This window comes from Pseudorasbora parva, chromosome 15, assembly GCF_024679245.1.
Source record: "Pseudorasbora parva isolate DD20220531a chromosome 15, ASM2467924v1, whole genome shotgun sequence".
Lineage (NCBI taxonomy): Eukaryota > Metazoa > Chordata > Actinopteri > Cypriniformes > Gobionidae > Pseudorasbora > Pseudorasbora parva.
Genome location: NC_090186.1, coordinates 4,810,378 through 4,829,721, shown reverse-complemented (window position 1 = coordinate 4,829,721; position 19,344 = coordinate 4,810,378). Strand labels below are relative to the sequence as shown.

General features: G+C 38.5%; 1 protein-coding gene across 1 annotated transcript in view; it reads right to left on the bottom strand.

The window, feature by feature from the left end:
* The window catches only part of akap12b (A kinase (PRKA) anchor protein 12b), a 63,535-nt gene that overhangs the window by 28,713 nt on the left and 15,478 nt on the right, over positions 1 to 19,344 (bottom strand). Inside the window, exon 2 of the mRNA XM_067416801.1 lies at positions 436 to 538. Within this exon, the coding sequence (XP_067272902.1) occupies positions 436 to 538 (103 nt within the window). The remainder of the gene's footprint in view (positions 1 to 435; positions 539 to 19,344) is intronic.

The window sequence follows — 19,344 nt, the reverse complement described above, 5'->3', positions numbered from 1 at the left end:
TCGGCTAGGTCATGGCTTACTAAATATTATTAGGGGGAAGCATCTCGGTGGTCTCAGCCAGAAAAGAATGCAAAAAACCAACATAAATAAACACAGTAAGCATTATAGCTCTAGGGGTTTCTCGGACCATTGGTAAGGGAGTAAAGAGGTCTATGTTGGTGTCCACTCACTGTAGCCTCAGTGTAGGTGTTCTCATCCCTGGGATAGCTAGGGATTATGGGAAGGATCAGCTAGAGGACGAGGGCACACAGATAAAAGATAAAGAGCACATTTTAAGCCTCACACGCACACAGAGGCCTGACGCTGGGAGGCGGCTCACTATTAGTGTCAGTCACTGTCATTCCACACACTCACAGACGCGGTAATAAAGATATGAGAGTGATATACACACACACACACACACAATGTTCAAGCGTATATGGTACGAGCACATACCCTCAGCCGGTGGCTTCTCCTCCGTGTGATCATTATACTCTGTCTGATCATCAGTCTTCCCATTAAGACTGGAAATAGAGATCTGTCCATTCTTCTGAAGAGGCTAGAAAGAAAGAAAGAAAGAAAGAGAGAGAGAGTTGAAGGGTCATAACTGTCCTATGATCTTTTTAGCAGGGAACTGGCGATACAACTTAGAGTCAAACGATAATATATATATATGCTTATTATTTTTGTGGAACCTGTGATGCATGTTTTTCTCAGGATTCTTTGATGAATGGAAAGCATTTATTTGAAGCAGAAACCTTCCACAAGCGGAAAAGTAAAAGACACCATCCTAAAGGTTTGGCACTTGTCTTGTGCACTAAAGTAAAGCGTTAAAACAGGTGCAAGAGAAGAACCAAGGATTTAAGACAGGACTTGACATTCATGGTTTTCATTTCAGCGTCAGCTTCCATGTTGACTACAATCAAATTCAAAGTAGCATTGATGCCTATAAAAACACACTTAGAAACATTTCAACACAGACGATCTGACTGGCTCAGGAATGTAGACGGTGTATCCACATAACCAAGCATTCACAACTCCTACGGGTACTGTAAATATTTCAGTTCAGGGCAGAATGATCCACTTCTAAAATGTGGCCTGTCCATCACATTTAGGGATCAGTCAGCATTGCTGGACAGGACTGTAACCTAAATAGCACCTTTTTCCTTGATTCAAATAAGCTTCTGAAAGGTTAACTGAGTATGTTTTATCACCCTTTCCTTCATTTTCTACTGTCTGCTCTTAAAGGGGTCATGCACTGAGAAATACAATTTTACATAATAGGTCATCATACTATAAGAATATCCTGAAAACTTCCCTGTCTGTCCAAAAATAGCTTTTATTGTAATCAAGCCCAGAGAACGACGCCTACTTCATAATCATCATCACTTTAGCCCCACCCACTTCATCATCACCACTTTAGCCCCACCCACTTCATCATCATCATCACTTTAGCCCCACCCACTTCATCATCACCACTTTAGCCCCACCCACTTCATCATCATCATCACTTTACCCCCACCCACCTCATCATCACCACTTTAGCCCCACCCACTTCATCATCATCATCATCATCACTTTAGCCCCACCCACTTCATCATCATCACTTTAGCCCCGCCCACTGGAGTGTTAGTGAGATGACGAGGAGAGAAGAGCGATACAGGATGGACTACAAATAGCATTCCCTTCCAAAGGATCCTAATGCTAGGAATGTGCTTATTTATTTTCATCAATGTGAACGTCTCAGTGGAGCATTATTTATTTGTGTTCACTACATTTCACTGCGGATCCTTTGGGAAATCAGTCGCAGTTTCAGGCTTTGCAAACAGACTTTTACGATATGGATTTGTGACAAAACTCCCGTAATAATCAACAAATCTCTTATTGACATTGTGTTTGCACTGTTAGTTATGAGGAAAGCATTCGTTAGTTGCAATGACGAGATCACAATGATCATCACTGCAACCTTTCACGATCTGAATATAATGCCATAGATCTAATTGTAATGTTATAAATAATCAACAATTTCACGATAAGTTACCCTTAAAGGTACACTATGCGACTTTCCGTCCACTGGAGGGCGCCTATTCAAAAAAACAAAGGCGTAGTTTGATGACGCAAAGTGTGAGCGGAGCATCTTGGGACATGTGGTCTTCACCTCACAGCCGGTGGAAAATAGGACTCGGGCAGAAATCACGTTCATGCATGCGGTTATTAACGTTACTGTAGTGTAAAACAGAGCAGGACCGAGTGTTGTGGACCTGAGCACGGCCGCTGGAGCGATTGTTAAACGAATACCCGCCTCGTGAACACCGGGACTTTTATTATGACGGGACGGGACACATTCGCTGGGCGCCTGCACTGATCCGCTCTTCTGGTTATGATTTTGAGGTAATGCAGCTCTGTTTATCATATTAGATACATTTAAGTGTGTTTAAAATGATGTTATGACGTTACTCCGTGCGTTCACTTGTTCACACTGCTAAGAGTAAAGCGCTCCTGCCAAATAAAAGCCGAAACCGAGGGTAGCGCAGATATGACGCGATTGACAGGCGACTCCCTCAAACGCAATGCTGAAACGTCCCGGTCCTTAGTTAAAATAGCAATTTTCTCACAATTTACAAACAGTTGGAAACATTTGGGATATTGTAGGTACTCAACTGAACAAAATATATAACACCAGCCTAGTGGTTTTTGGATATTTTACTGCAAAAATACTACATAGTGCACCTTTAAGAGCTGTAATAGTATAGTAGCTGTACTAGCTATTTCATATGCAAAGATGTCAGCCAATCACGTTTACAGTGAAGTCTCACAGCAGACACGCCCCTTTAAACAGAGCCTTCAAATCAGAGGCTAAAATCAGGGTAGGGAAAATGCCTTTTATTTATAAATTTTTACATTTTTTGATGTAAAAATCATACTAACATTATAAGTGCACCACAGGAAACATTATAAAACAATGCAGTTCATGACCCCTTTAAGTCCATTATGGTTTGGAGAAAACGAGAATCACAGACATTAGGGGGCATTATATCAAAAAGTCATTCCAGTCTGAGCCGCACAGGTCTATTAAGTTAAAGGTCAATTAGGCCTCAGGCTACTTTAATAATAGAACAGTGATAGGAATCACAAAAGACGCTCTTGTGGGGCTGTAGGAAAATATGTGAGGAATGCAATTACGTTAAGAAAGTTAATTGCTGTTAAGAGGCAGAAATAAACATAACCGAGAAGACTCCAGCCTCATCCAGCTTTGACAGTGGTCCAGCAGGTGTCCTTTAGTTTAAACCGCCCCGACCTCTGACCCCCAGGCCTATCTCATGACAGCCATTCTCCACATTCCCAGAGTCCTTCACCGAATTCCTGCCTGATGGGGAAACCCCACCCCAAATTCCACAATCAAAGCTGTTTTCCCCTCCCTCAATATCATCTGACATCACTTGCCATGAACAGATCCATCATTTTTAAGGTGTTAAAAATACACAATTGTTCAAATGTTTGGGGTCAGTAAGATTTCTTGAAGAGGATTTAATATTTCTATTCAGCAAGGACATTTAAAATGATCAAACGTGACAGTAAAGACATCATGTGACACTGAAGACCCGAGTAATGATGCTGGAAATCACAGGAATGCATTACATTTGAAAACATATTAAAACAGAAAAGAGTTATTATAAATTGTAATAATATTTAAAGTTACACTGTGTAATTTTTTTAGTTTATTCTTAGCTAAAAACACTTACTTCTTTTAAAAATATGTGCTGATATTTTGCCCCATCTAGCGGTGTAAAGGTAAATGACCATCCAGTCAATATTAGTGTCTGTTCCTCTCAATTCTGATTTCGTTTTAACTCCTACGGGGGCCGATTTAGTCCAAGATTAACATGGCAATCCCCCTCTTCACATTCGACACGGTGCCATCGAGTGTTAAAACGCGAAAGGCGAAGCTTGAATTTACGGGTATGTCCCTATTTGGCTAATGTACTTTCAAGATGGAGGAGCAACATGGCGGCCGGCATTCGAACCCCTCACCCGTATGTATTTTCAATGGCATATTATAAACTTACGAGAATACTTTATTAATTAATAGAAGTGAATATAAATTAAGGAGCACATATATTTTTGAAAGAACTGTTTTTAGCTAAGAATAAACTAAAAAAGTTACACAGTGTAGCTTTAACTTAAATGTATTATTTATCATTATAGAAAAAAATTATTGACTCATTAACCTAAATTACAAATTAAAAACTTCAAAGTAAATATATCAGGTCAAAGAATTTTCAGCAAACACTGCATTGCATGTAATGATGAAAATTGTGATTATGTACATTTTATGTGTTTAAAAGACAAAAGCTTCCTCATTTTTATTTGGTTAAATAACTCACCGAAACTGGGTGATAATGCAAATAATAATGAATATATTAATTAGGAGTTGATTAGATATGCAATGTTGAGAAATAAATGAATTATGAATATTTAACTGCCGTTGTGAGAATAACATGTCATCATTTATCAATAAAAGAGTACTTCAAAACATAATATAATATAATTACAATCTTATTACAGCATTTTCTCTCTTTGTCCAAAATGCCCCACAAACATTCCAGGTTTAGTGACCAATATCACTTATTATTAATGTTTCCATATTTAACAATTCTCCACAATATAGTCCACTTTATTGAGGAATGGACTGTCTGAACATCACAAGATCAAATTCAATTTATTGAAAGACTGGTGTATTTCTATCAGCAGCTGTTTACTTCATTTTCAGATCTATGCAAAACGTTTAGACAACTGTAGCCTGATAAAAGTCAAGATTACCATATTGATCCATCTGGGAAGGTTTTATGCCAATTATACCTGAGCACAAGGTAAGCTTGACATTGACTATGGATAATTAAGCGAAATAAATCGTGCTATTTTTAAATACATCCACTTCTGATTGGCCAGTTATGCAGTTTCGGCAAAAGGTGCAAAGTCTGAGCTGCTGCTGAGCTCATAACTCACCCAGGGCATTCAACAACTGTTCAACCAACAAAACTGACTAAATGTGTGAGAGTGGTTAAGTATGTGACAGTTGTTTAACTGAAATAACTAAAGGAAAACACAATCTGTCTTTACGGCACCACACACTTGAGGGTGGGAGGTTTGCAAAGAGGTGTGACATCAGGTGTAAGTGTGTGTGTGCTGTCACACATGTGATTTGTGACTGGCCTGGTGCTCTGCCATTTCAACATATTTATGATGAACATAAATACAACAAAAACAATGTTTTCTTCCACACATTCTTACTCCCAACTCGTCACATTTTTGAGGGTACTCTGTGTCTTTCAATGAGAAACATTTGGCATCAAAAACACAATGTGCATGGGAATTTTATCTTTATAATGAAATTATTTATTGAGGTATAACTCAGGATCTTTAACCAGCCAGCATAATTAGACACATTTGAACAAGCGACTAAACCTACCCATTTGGATATTATATATAGTTCTGAGGTCAAATGATTGATTTGTGTGATGAACAGTTTGTGATTGTGTCTCTTGACCAATCACATCCTGCTAGTTTGGGTGTATCTTTTGAATGAGATATGACTGCATGCGTTCAGCGGGATCGTTTTCAGCGATTAAAACCCTAAGTTCCCCTCTGTTCTTCATATAAAGATACCAAACGGCTTTACAAGACTTGGAATGCAACACGAGTTGTTTGTAACACTTCACTCTAAAAACCATGGATTAAAAACAACCCAATATAGGGTGTTTTCAACCCAAGGGCTTTGGGTAAGACAGAACACATGTTGGGTTAACTTTACCCAGAAAATTGGGTTGTTTATTTAACCCAGCATAGTTGATTATTTTTTACTTATAACGGTGCTTTCACACTTGGTTCGATTGCCTGGACCGAACCCGAGTTTGATTGCTCCCCTTCCCCCTGCCCCCGCTGGACTGTGTTCATATTATATTTTTTGGGTCCGAACCGGGGTTCGTTTGCGTCATTTACATTTACATTTATGCATTTAGCAGACGCTTTTATCCAAAGCGACTCACAACTCAGGAGTACAGGAAGCGATCCGTCAAGAAGAGGCAAAGAAACACAAAAAGTGCCCAAAATACCAAGATTTGTACACTGCTCAAAGTAGCAAAGACCAGAAAAAAGACCAGAAAAAGGAAGAAGAAAAGAGAAGTAGAGGAGGAAGAGTATTTTTTTTTTTTTTTTAAATGTAAGATTAAGTGCTCATAGAAGAGATGAGTTTTTACCTGTCTTAAAGCAGCACCTGTTTCCCCGTTTGCTTAGTGTGTGTGAAGACTGCGAAATGCACAGCGTTTCTCCCGTCACTTTTATATTTTAGTTTTTTAACCTTTGGTTTTGTTACCAAAGCTTCAGTACGTTATGGCACTTGCTAGCCTGGACGCCAGCCGAACTTAGCCCCGCCCACAAAATGTATAGGTCGGGCAGTTCGGTCTGGCCTTGCTCCATAGCGGAGTAATTATCCCCGAACAGAAACTGTTCGGACCAATGAAATCATCAGGGCGGGCTTTAGACGATGACGGACAGATGATCAACAGTAACGTAATCATCACGTCATCAAAGGGGCTTGGATTATATTTTTTCGAATCTAAAACGCTTGTTTGTATCTGCATTCACCTTCACACGTTCTCTCAGAAAAGATGATCATGTTGGGTAAGTACTCTGTGTATCATTAAATTCTTTTATTTTTTTACAACACCGGCAAAGATTGTTTATTCCAGCCTGAATTCAGCGCGCGTGCAGACAGGGTTGCCAAGTTTTTACACCAAAACCCACCAACTACTAAAAAAATCTACACAAACCTGTATTTTATCGAAGACATGCACCAATTTGACGGAGATGCTCTGCTTTCTCCTGAAGAGGCCGCAAAAAGCCCCCGATAAATAACTCAACACCTGGTTTATTACGTCTGACCCAGGAACTACACAAATACTGAATAAATAACCCAAAAAATTATCCAAAAGGTTCAACCCCAGGATTTGGTTAGAAAAAACAACCCACATTTTTTTTTGAGTGGTCAGTTTTTGCAATAAATGCAATACATGATTGAGTTATACATTTCATGTTGAGAAGTGCTTAGGTTTTAGGGGTAGGGTTATTTCCACTTCTACAAATGCAAAGAAGGAAATGTGTCTTGATCTTACCAAGCGTCCATGACCAGTTGGGTTATGTCTTTGCTAAAACTTCATTATCTGAAAATACCCCCATCTTTTCCCTGCTTTCCTCCGTTCTGCTGCCCTATATTGCATTGATCTCTCAGATTCCTTCTCTCCTCCTCCCCTCTTCTGTAGTCTCTCTGTTTCGTTCTGCAGCTCAAAGGTTCAGGGACGGCTGTCCATCCCACAAATCACTCTGCAGAGAGGCTGCAAATCTCCTCTCTGTCGGACAGAAAAAGACAGCCAAGGAGAGCAGAATTTATGCCCTTTAAACATCTATCCAGCTGCCAAACACTACTATAGCAGTCATCTTACAGATCTGTGACCTTCTGCGGTCTCAATTACATTTTGGACTTTTACCACATTTACACTTAATTAAATATACATTAATAAATTAAAGACTCACAGATTTAATACTAGATGAAAAAATAATGAAACTAATGGACAAACCTTGACCTCTTGGTATGAACTGTTATATAATTTATACATTTTACAGAATACCTGAACACTTGAGACATCATATTCCCAGTGCAGTCTTTTAAACGCCAATAATTTAAACTTCTTGAGAAGAATTACAGTGTGAGAAACGGCCTTCGGCTGGGTGTAACCTATAGACATCATCGTATATCAAATCCTAATATAGCCATCTCATAAAACAGGCCAGACTAGTATCAGCAGCACTCATAACATGTTATATGTCTACAGATTTTAAATGCATGCAACATTGTCATATACATTCTGGACATTACATGACACATAAGCAATTGCTTTTGGGAAATATATCTATTTATTTGACTTTACACAAACTCCCGTCATTACAGAAAGTGACATTTGAAAATTCATGTTCATTTTTTAATTCAACTTTTCACTCAAATGATAATATAATTCAATAAGAATGTAGCCAATCAGAAAACTCCCAGACTTAAACCCCACTGTACACCAAATATTCTTACACACACCTATGCCTGACAGGTCGCAATAAAAATCCCCTTGGGGGTCATAGTTCACCCATGCCTGTTAGCCTCTGCCCTTTGACCTCTTGCTGATGAGGACTGAATTATAGAGAGAAAACAGGAGAGGACAGCCGGATACCTCTTTATCATTTGATCTACATCAAGAACCTTATACAGCAACAACTAGCTTACACACCTTATAATAATTCTAGTTTGGTTGTATTATACTATATTTATACTCTACAGGGCTGTTGAATGCTTGAATCTGATTGAAGTGTGCAATTATTTTCAGGGAAACGCAAGGCTAAAGTAGCTCCAGCAGGTCTTGACCGCATTGCAGCTCCACATCACTCCACCAAATGATTTCAGTCATTTCAAAGATAATTACAGCCGACAACAGCAAAAGAGCCAAATCCCACAGTGACACTGAACAAGCAAATACACTGTACAATATTAGCATAAAAACAACAAATTATTTCCATGTTTTTTTCAAAATTACATGTATTATGTATATAGCATATACTATCATTCTCCCACTCTCTCCCAGTCAGCTAAACACACACAGACAGTGCAGACACACACTCGCACAGAAACTTATTGTCAGTGCTGCTCTGATGATTTTATCAGTAAAATAGTTAAATTAAAAGCTACATGACTTTTTTCCTAGTGAGGTAATAACAGTACTTTTCTTAAGTAGATAAACATACAGTTTTGCTTTCCGTAGAGACGCTGGTGTCAAACACTGAAGAGACAGGCACAGAATTTACAAAGGCTTAATCTCTCTGTCTGTGTGTGTATATATATATATATAAAAGTGGCTCAAGCATTAACAACGGAGGCTTGAGGTGAGATGTGTAAGAAATGTGTCCTACACAAAAGCTTTTTAAGGACAAAAACCTGACAAATGTCTTGAAATACATCCTCCAATGTTTTGAGGTGAGGTAACTGTATACCGATTCGCATCGTGGCTGCATTACCACCTCGAGTGTGCATTATTTTTCTAATAACTCAACAGACTGTCACCAATTATTCCTTACATATATATATTAAAATATTGGTCAGAAGACTACACTGTAGTATTGTAATTAATAGCAGGTGTAACTGTATTTAGTATTTAGGGAATGTCATTTCATCTCCAGGAGGCACGGACAGAGAAATGTCCTAACATGGACAAATGGGGAACTAGTTCGTACACAATGATATATGTGCCAGATGCAAGAGTTTAATACAACTCTGCAAACTCTGAGAATGGAGAGAGGGAATCAGCAGATGAGGTAAATATGAGAAACATCCCAAGTTCAGGGAAGTCAGAGATGCAGAATGAAAGGGGGATTTTAGATATAACGCTGTGTATCATCATTATAGAAGTGATGAAAGAAAACCTGTGAAAAACTCCGGTGGTATGTTTGCAGAGTGTAGAAATGAAACATGATATAATCTGTTGTTAAGGGGAAGTAAGACTTTAGATCACCAATCAGCAGCTGATGTTAAACATGTTCAATTCAACAGACCTGATAAACTGCCTTAAAGGGATAGTTCATCCAAAGAAATAATCTTATTTTTGAGTGAACTATCCCTTTAAAGGGGTCATGAACTGAGAAATAAAAACTTCTTTGAGCTTTTGACATTTAAAAGGTCATCATACTATAAGAATATCCTGTGAGTTTCAGAACTGAAAACTTCCTTGTTAGTCCAGAAACAGCTTTTATTGTCACCAAGCCCAGAGAACGACTCGTTGTGGAAGGAGCCTGTAATAGATGGAGAAAGATCAACGCCCACTTCATCATCATCACTTCAGCCCCGCCCACTTCAACATCATCACTCTAGCCCCACCCACTTCATCATCATCACTTTATCCCCGCCTACTTCATCATCATCACTTTATCCCCGCCTACTTCATCATCATCACTTTATCCCCGCCCACTTCATCTTCATCACTTTAGCCCCGCTCACTTCAACATCATCACTCTAGCCCCACTCACTTCATCATCATCACTTTAGCCCCGCCCACTTCATCATCATAACTTTAGCCCCGCCCACTTCATCATCATCACTTTATCCCCACCTACTTCATCATCATCACTTTAGCCCCGCCTACTTCATCATCATCACTTTAGCCCTGCTTACTTCATCATCACTTTAGCCCCGCCTACTTCATCAGCATCACTTTAGCCCCGCCCACTTCCGCATCATCACTTTAGCCCCGCCCACTTCATCATCATCACTTTATCCCCGCCCACTTCATCATCATCACTTTATCCCCGCCTACTAATTAAAGTGTTGATTATAGCATTATATTCAGATCTATGGCATTATATTCAGTTCTATGGCATTATATTCAGATCTATAGATCTGAATATAATGCCATAGACCTGAATATAATGCCATAGATTTGAATATAATGCCATAGAGCTGAATATAATGCCATAGAGCTGAATATAATGCCATAGAGCTGAATATAATGCCATAGATTTGAATATAATGCCATAGAGCTGAATATAATGCCATAGATTTGAATATAATGCCATAGAGCTGAATATAATGCCATAGAGCTGAATATAATGCCATAGATTTGAATATAATGCCATAGAGCTTAATATAATGCCATAGATCTGAATATAATGCCATAGAGCTGAATATAATGCCATAGATCTGAATATAATGCCATAGATCTGAATATAATGCTATAATCAACACTTTAATTAGTTCACCTCGAGAGCTGTAAGAGTAAAAAAATGAGAATTTTTTTTTCAGAGATTTAAACATATAATTTCTTTAAAAAGAGCGTTCAAATCAGAGGATTAAATCAGGATGGAAAAATGACTTTTATTTCTAAATAATGACAATTTTTCATGTAAAAATCAAATCATACTAACATTATAAGTGCACCACAGGAAACATTATAAAACAATAAAACAATTTGATTACGCAAGGAAAACTGTTTGAGTTGAATGAAGCCTGATTACTGCAGGTGAATTTTGTTTAATGGGGTCTGACATTTAGCTCAATATTGACCCAAAAACCTTTGACATTGAAAAAAGAAAGAAAAGAAAAGATGAAAGCCTACACATTCTGAAACATTTTAGGCACTTTATGAGCACTAAGGAAACATAATAGACCACAGTTGATTTGATAGTTGATGAATGATATCTCTGGAGCTCTGTTAGCGACTATTACCTCATTGCTTGCTTTTGCTATACTGTAATCTTCCTGCAGAGAGATTGTAATTAAGGCTGGTATTTGAGATCTCATTATGGATGTATGATTATTTTCTGTTGATGCCCCAAACACAAACCTCACAGTTGAGAAAACAAACTGTGTAAAAGCCACAAACAATTGATATAATCCTCCCTCCTGTTCTATCGCATTCACCTATTGCGTAGTATTATAGTTCACCCAAAAATAACTACATTTCAGCAGAACACACACAAAAAAGAAAAGTCAATAGGGTTCAAATCACCATGCTTTCCTTCACTATTGATAATGACTGGAGGAGATTTACTAGTTAAAACAAACTATTTAGCTGTTTTTAATGTACACACATTATACAAACATTTATCTCAGTTAACTTAATCTGTTCAAACGTCCAGCTGAGTTTGGAAAGAGTAAACTACTCATCCAGCATTAGAGAGAAAGACTTGCTTTGTGTAGTTGGTTGAGCACACAAATACACATAAAACTGGGGTAACACACACACTCAGTATTGGAGCCTCAGAGACCACAAACTGCATGCATCATCTCCTTCAACACAAACACAGATGTGAAGCGATCAGCCTCTGGCAACACACAGCAAACCTCAGTCTCTCTCAGTTAAGTCATTAACTTCACAAACACTCTACACCAGTGTAGTGTTACTGTGGTAAACTGCTCGTGTTTGAACAGGCTAGCGCTTACAACTTGATCCTGACAATTAGACCACCAAAATATACTGCACCCTTACACGCCTAATCATATCAAATGTGCAGGGTCGATCTGAATCCCTAACACCGCTCGAGATCACAACACGCTTTGAGGTCCACAAATCATCAGCCTGAATCAGAACCAGAGCGTCACAGTCCAAACCGCTGTTTTTCACTCTCTGAAGGGGAAAATCTGCGGCTTCAAAGGCAGACAAACACATCATCTTGTTGCCTAAACTTATTAGACTTTGGCAAATTTATGGCATTTGAGCTTCACATTTACAAATAGCACAGTGACAGCGTTGCATTTCTCCGCCATGGCTTGATAAATCACGTATCTGCGAGGCTGCTTGCTTTACTGAAACGTCCTTCGCGCTGGCTTCAGATTTGTTTGTTTCATGGAAACATATGCAGTGAATTCTTTACTCGTCGTTTGACGAAAGAGGAATTTATTTTTTTGGCACGGACTGGGAGCTATATACAAAAAAGGAGTGATTTTGTTACGAATTCCAGGAACTTGTTCATATAAATGTCCGTGCGGAGAGTCTTCCAAGCTGCGAGCCGCCCCACTGCGCGTTTTCCTGATTTTCCTGACCCCCTATTTGTCTCCCACTGATACTGGGAGTCTTCTGTTCCTTCCACTCCCCAAACAGCTGCCACTAAGGCCACCCTTGTGAGCAAACATCAATGTGATAGGACAGGACCTCCCTGTGTCTCGCAGATCGGCTGGACCGTCCCAGATTCAGCCCCCCCACTGTGGGACTGAAACAATAAACCTTCTCCTCTCGCTCAATCCCAAGGGTCCTCCTGTGATTCAGATTATAAGAAGAAAGGAAAAGTTCAGACGTGACTCTCCTGTTACTTTGAAGAAACAACAGTCAAGAGTTTCAAATGAGGATCTGGTGGAGATAGTGAAACTGGATCAGTTTAATGACTGCAAAAAAAGGACATTCTACACTAAATACCCTTTACTAGACGTATTTACAGAGTCTTACAAAGCCTGCAATTAACTGCAGCACTCAACTGACCTAACCAATTGACCAACTACTTGTCAGTAGCCGCTTTTCCACTGTCAGGCCAGTGTGAGTCTGGGCTTTCAACGGGCCGTCTGGGCTAATGGCCTCTGACCAAAAGCACCGAGCCCAAAACCACACTGCGTTTCCATCGTCGGGCCAGACGTTTTACTAAAACCTGCGCTAACCTCACACACACTATCATTACACCAACAAATGGAAGTTTTATCTGAAAACTAATCAGAAAGAAATCACAGGAAACTAGCGAGATTGCAATGATAAAAGCAGCCGGTTTAAAACCCAAGCGTCTATGTTTTACCCCAGTTTTACAATAAGTGATGCATTGATCATAATGAATTAATTTGTGTTGAGATTGCTCATTAGTCCCACAGAAATAAAGTGGTATTTACCATTATTTCACTAAAGAAAGAGGACACACTTATCCAGTCTCATCTGTTTCTGTTTATTTGTACACTGTAAAAAATTTTTTTGTTGGTTTAACTTTAAAAAAATAAGTAACCTGGTTGCCTTAAAATTTTGAGTTTATTGAAATTAAAAATTTGAGTTGACACAATGAAGGAAATTGGTTTAATAAATAGAAACTCAAAATATTATCGTATCTGAACCACATAAAAAATGTGATGAATCATGAAAATAGCACAATTTGCCATGTTTCACTGCGTCATCAGAAATAAAACACACACAAATTACCCAATATGCTTACAAAACCTTTGAATAATAATTTAATAAAGGTTATCAATTCTCAAAACTGTTCATTGTACTAACTCAAAATTTTAATTTCAATGAACTCCAGGCAACCAGGTAACTTATTTTTTGGAAAAAAAAAAAATTACAGTGTAGTCACATGACAGTTTGCATTTAGAAAGAACGATCATTTCTACAAATTATCGGAGTAGCAGCTAGTCGACTATTAGGCGGCAGCCCTACTATTTATACTACAAAACGTCATAGAATAGTCCTTAAGTACAGTACTGGGATGCACCTAGTGTCTTTCATACCATTTTTGTGAACTGTGTCTACTTACACTTTCAAATGACATATCACGATCTGTTGTTGAAGAGACACAAAGTGCATTTTCCATTTTCCCTGGCAAGACCTGAGAAGATTAGATACAACACCAGGGATATTAGTGCCGCCAACAGGCACATGATCTGTTATCCAACCAGAGAGGATGCAGAATCGTTTCAGACAAAGGGACTGGGCTCACAGTGATCCTCACATGCTGCCTGATTTTATTTTATGCCCTAATAATGTTACTGTGATAGAAACATGTGCCCAGCTTTGGTGGAGACGTGCACATTCACAAACACAAAAAAATCCTAAAGGGATGGTTCGCCTAAAACTAAAAAAAAAGTAATCACTTTGACTTTCTTCTATGAGAACCATGAGAAATGTCCTGTATGGTGCAAGTGAACAGTCACCAAAATGGCTTTGTTAGCAACATTTGTCAAAACATCATCTTTTGTGTTGCACAGAAATAAGAAAGAAAGACATTTTTTATGGCTTTGAAACAACATGAGAGTGACTAAATTCATGAATTTTTAGGTGGACAATACCTTTATGAGTTATGTCCAAACTAATAATGTCATATTTGATCTATTAGCATCTCTGTTTTCATAAACTTTGTATATGAATCTTGCATTTGTTCTTTTAACTCAACCATTATATAGTCCATCATAACCAGCAGACAAACATATCTCTAATAAACCCAGACAATGCGATCACTGTTTACTACAGGGCCTTCTAGGACTTTCTATATACTTGAACTCTCCATATAGATCTGAAGATAACATTTCCAAATGTCCTGGCATGGCTTCCAGCCAGAGCGATATATGACCTTTCAATCAATACATGATTGTGCTGCGATTTTACAACTCTCCCTGGATGCTTACAAATTTAATACCTGCTTTCTAACTTCCACCCCCCAACACTCATATACAGAAACTTGAACCTTTACCAGGAATAGGGAACACAGCAGTTTGTTAAGAGGCATGAGTCATGATTTGTGTTTGAAGGATGAAGAAGGGTTATTCTGTCCTCTGAGAGAGAGAGAGAGAGAGAGAGAGAGAGAGAGAGAGAGAGAGAGAGAGAGAGAGAGAGAGAGAGGACAGCATCTGGTTATTTCTGGTACAGCACTGATGAGACTGCACCGCAGTGAAGAGGAAACAGCGCATGTGCCTAAAACAGGATGTCTTTAACTCCTCCTCTTGCTTCCTTCTTTGTTTAGTTGTCCTGCAAAGCCAACGGGCCTCAATGATTAATTTAAGATAGAAGCGAGCATAGAAAACATCTTATGACAGGGTTCAAGAGTGATTCATAAAATATGCATATGCTGCCAATACCCTCGTTTGAAATGGCTGTACATTGATAACTGTGGATGATAACGATCAGCATTTAAATTTCTCAAGAAGTTAATGCTGGTTCTGATAGAAAGGTGTCAGAATAACACATACCTAAAATTTCACGCTTTAGACTCCTTGCCCCTAGAGTTTACAATATGGGGAAATGTAACCCCGCCAAGAAGAGGAAGTAATCTCATGAAAGAGAAAATGATCATAATAACATTGTAATTGCAAACAATTACATTAATGTATATTAATATTAAATACTGTAAATAAAATAAAACTTTACAAACAAACAGACTAAGCTATTTTGGTTCCCCTCACTCCACAACAAAACTACAACAACAGAATAATGAAAATAGCTATAAAATTATATATTAAAGGGGTACTTCAGCGCTGGGAAGATGAATCTGTATTTAAACTGGGTCATAAATGTAGTAGAAATGTGAAATTATTTTTGAATTTGGTGCCTTCTAGACTGAGAAAAGACAGAAAATGTATTTTTGTTTCATGGGGATGAAAGACTACAATTCCCAGAATGCTTCGCTGCCCTGTGAGGCCACTCCCAAAGCCACCTACTTGATTACTGTGACTGAGTTAGAGAAGACACTACAATTAAAAACTGAACATGACTGTTCAATATAATGAGTGAGTTGCTGCGCGAGTCTCACAGCACTGAACACTAACTGCAGGAGTGAGATAAATGAGCTGATGAGCTCTCGTGATGAGAGCGGAGGTAATCGCGACTACACTCGCGGCATACATTCACAACACGAGTTCAGTCTGGTGCGTTTCAGTTCATGCCCTTGCAAGCTTAACTTTCATAGAAATTAATTTGAGAAGTTGAAAGACTTCCATTGCTCAGCATAGCTCCGTTTAAATGAGTGCCTGTAGCTGCGAGCTGAGCTGTGAGTGTGATCTCCATCCCCCATGCGCGGGTTCAAAACATGCGGAAATGGCTCCCTCTGCTGGCTGTAGTCTTTAGCCTTTGGCCAAACATTCCTCCTATAATGCAAATATCGTCAATTTGCGTAATAGGAGGTATTTTTCCAGAAATAAAATGCATAAATCTCTTGTCTCAGGGGGATATGAGGGGGGAAAGCACAATCATTTGAATATACTCCAGGGTTTCTACTGATACAAAGCCATATGCTAATCGCTGAAGTAACCCTTTAAATTATAAAATAAATCACAAATTAGGCTATAATGGCATTTATTATAAACTGAAACGGCATTGGGCTCACGTCTCCCTCATTCATTCAGTCATATATTCATGATCTAACATTTGGTTGCTAAACTAAAGCATATTTATTATGTAAACAAGGCTTTGTGCATCTTTAGTGTTCCAATATCCATGTAAACAGCATTCCTTATGTGTGTATACAGTGGGGCAAAAAAGTATTTAGTCAGCTGCCAATTGTGCAAGTTCTCCCACTTAAAAAGATGAGAGAGGCCTGTAATTTTCATCATAGGTACACTTCAACTATGAGAGAAGGAATGAGAAAAAAAAAATCCAGAAAATCTAATTGTCTGATTTTTAAAGAATGTATTTGCAAATTATGGTGGAAAATAAAAGTATTTAGTCACCTACAAAAAAGCAAGATTTCTGGCTCTCACAGACCTGTAACGTCTTTTTTAAGAGGCTCCGCAGTCCTCCACTCGTTACCTGTTAGGGCTGTTTTCGCAGCAAAATCGGGACCAACATAATATTAGTTTGGTGTGTGAATATATATATGTATATATATATATATATATATATATATATATATATATATATATTTGTGGTGTGACAGGCAGCGGGGCGAGGGACCGCGAGAGCGGGCCGGTGATTAATGTTGACAAGTGCCAGCTGCGTGGCACACCGGTCTCGTCTCGCGGCCATGTGACGGGAGCATAAAAGGAGGAACAAGAGCTGCGGAAGACGAGAGAGGACCAGGCCTGGAGTTTATGTTTAGTTTTTTTTATGTGTTTGCGGGCAGTCGTCCGTGAGGGGCTGCCCGCGGTTTTACTTTCATTTTGTTTATTTATTTTGAATAAATGTTTGTTGAACGTTCGCCGGTTCCCGCCTCCTTCCTTCCCATCTACGAACTGCGTTACAATATATATATTATATATATATATATATATATATATATATATATATATATATATATATCATACTATTGTTCTACTGTTCATACTATTCATTCAATTGACAGAAATAAAAGCTCCGCTGCTCTCGAGCCGTGTGTAAAATGAATTTATCTTATAATATCTTTTTTGTGTGAACAATTGCTTATGTGTCTTCTGCAAGGTACATTGTCCACGGTTTTCAATAATTCTATGTAAATAAAGTTTTACATACAAATATAAATAAATAATTACTAAAATCTAAAGCAACACAAAAAGTATCTTTTCTCATAAAGAAATAGTACACTGACTAAACAAACCACTTCACCATGGTGGTCCGAGCCATTTACACACAAACACTGAGTCATAATTATTATCCATTAGTGAAGCTTTGCCGTGACTTAAATGGATGCTATAGGGCCTGTTTCTAACATTGATTTTACTCCGTCACAGCCAGCATAATCTGCTATCAGACGCCCTGTTTTATCCACATCCTTTCATCAATGATTAGAAATCAGTTGTTAAGAGATCTTGACTCCACAAACAGCCGGGTACAAATATCATCATTCACTCTTAACTCGAAGAAGGCCTGTTAGGAGAGTAGAAAGAGGAATCAGCCAAAGCCTTATGACTCTATGTTAAATAAAATCCACACTTTAATCACTCTATCTCATTGAACTACACCTCCCTAAGGACGGAGCACAGCCTAAGGTCACCATTAAACGCAATGCATTCATAAACAAAGGAAAATGCTACATTAAGGGAGATTCACAAAGTCTGAAATGTGCACTCATATTGCATTGTTGTTGTTTTTTGCATATGCTGTCTGCAGTTCAGCAGCAGATTCACTACAGTTATTATGCAAATAATGGATAAGCACAGAAACTCCCAATAACCTGTGCTGAACACAATTTGCACTCGCCTAGATATATATACTGTATAATGCTCTTCTCTCTGATTTGATTTATAACTGCTGTCATCATCATTAGGTAAACACAATGTTAATTGTGCCAAACAATAACTTGTTAAATACTGCAATATTCGATATGCAATACAATTACGAAGTGGCTAAAATTGATTGATTGATCGATTGATATTTACTACTTGCCGCAAGTCCACTTTTACTAGTTTAATGACGGAAAAAATGGTTGGTCCAATAGGTTTGTACCTCGTCTCTTAATGAGTCATGCGAGTGTTTTGGGTTTAACGTGCAATAAACCAATCAGAGTCTCATCTCCTATTCCCTTTAAAAGCCAGTTGTGCTCATACCATGGTGGATTGACTATTTACATGCAGGAATATAGACACACTCAACCTGACGAGTTTAAATACATGTGTGTATTGCCATGATAGGTCAAATAATTAGCCACTTTCATTCGTCCTTACTGCAAATAAAGTCATTCTGATTCTGATACATGCAATGACTATCCATTATGACATGTAGGCATTTAATATGTACACAAAAATAATCTTTTACATTGTAATCCTTTTATTTTTAATATTTGGCATGTTTGTGTGTGTAATAAGCAGTGTACACGTGTTGTGCACCCGCCTATAGGCACATGTTACTAACACGCCCTTTAAACAACATTTAATAAATCTTCAATGGTCAATGGTCAGTCGTTTTCAGTTCCTCAAAATAGCAACACGCCAACAATGCTCCTGAACACAGCTGGTTTTCAGACCAGACGCCCATGGGGAGAACAGATGAATGCCAGTGCATTTAATATTTAAACAAAGTGACGCTGAACGTGAAAATTAAACTAGCAAAAAACACTTGTGTTGCGGCTGGCGTCACATTGTGCCGGGTGTGTGATAGAGCCCAAAGTGTGCAGCTTCAATAA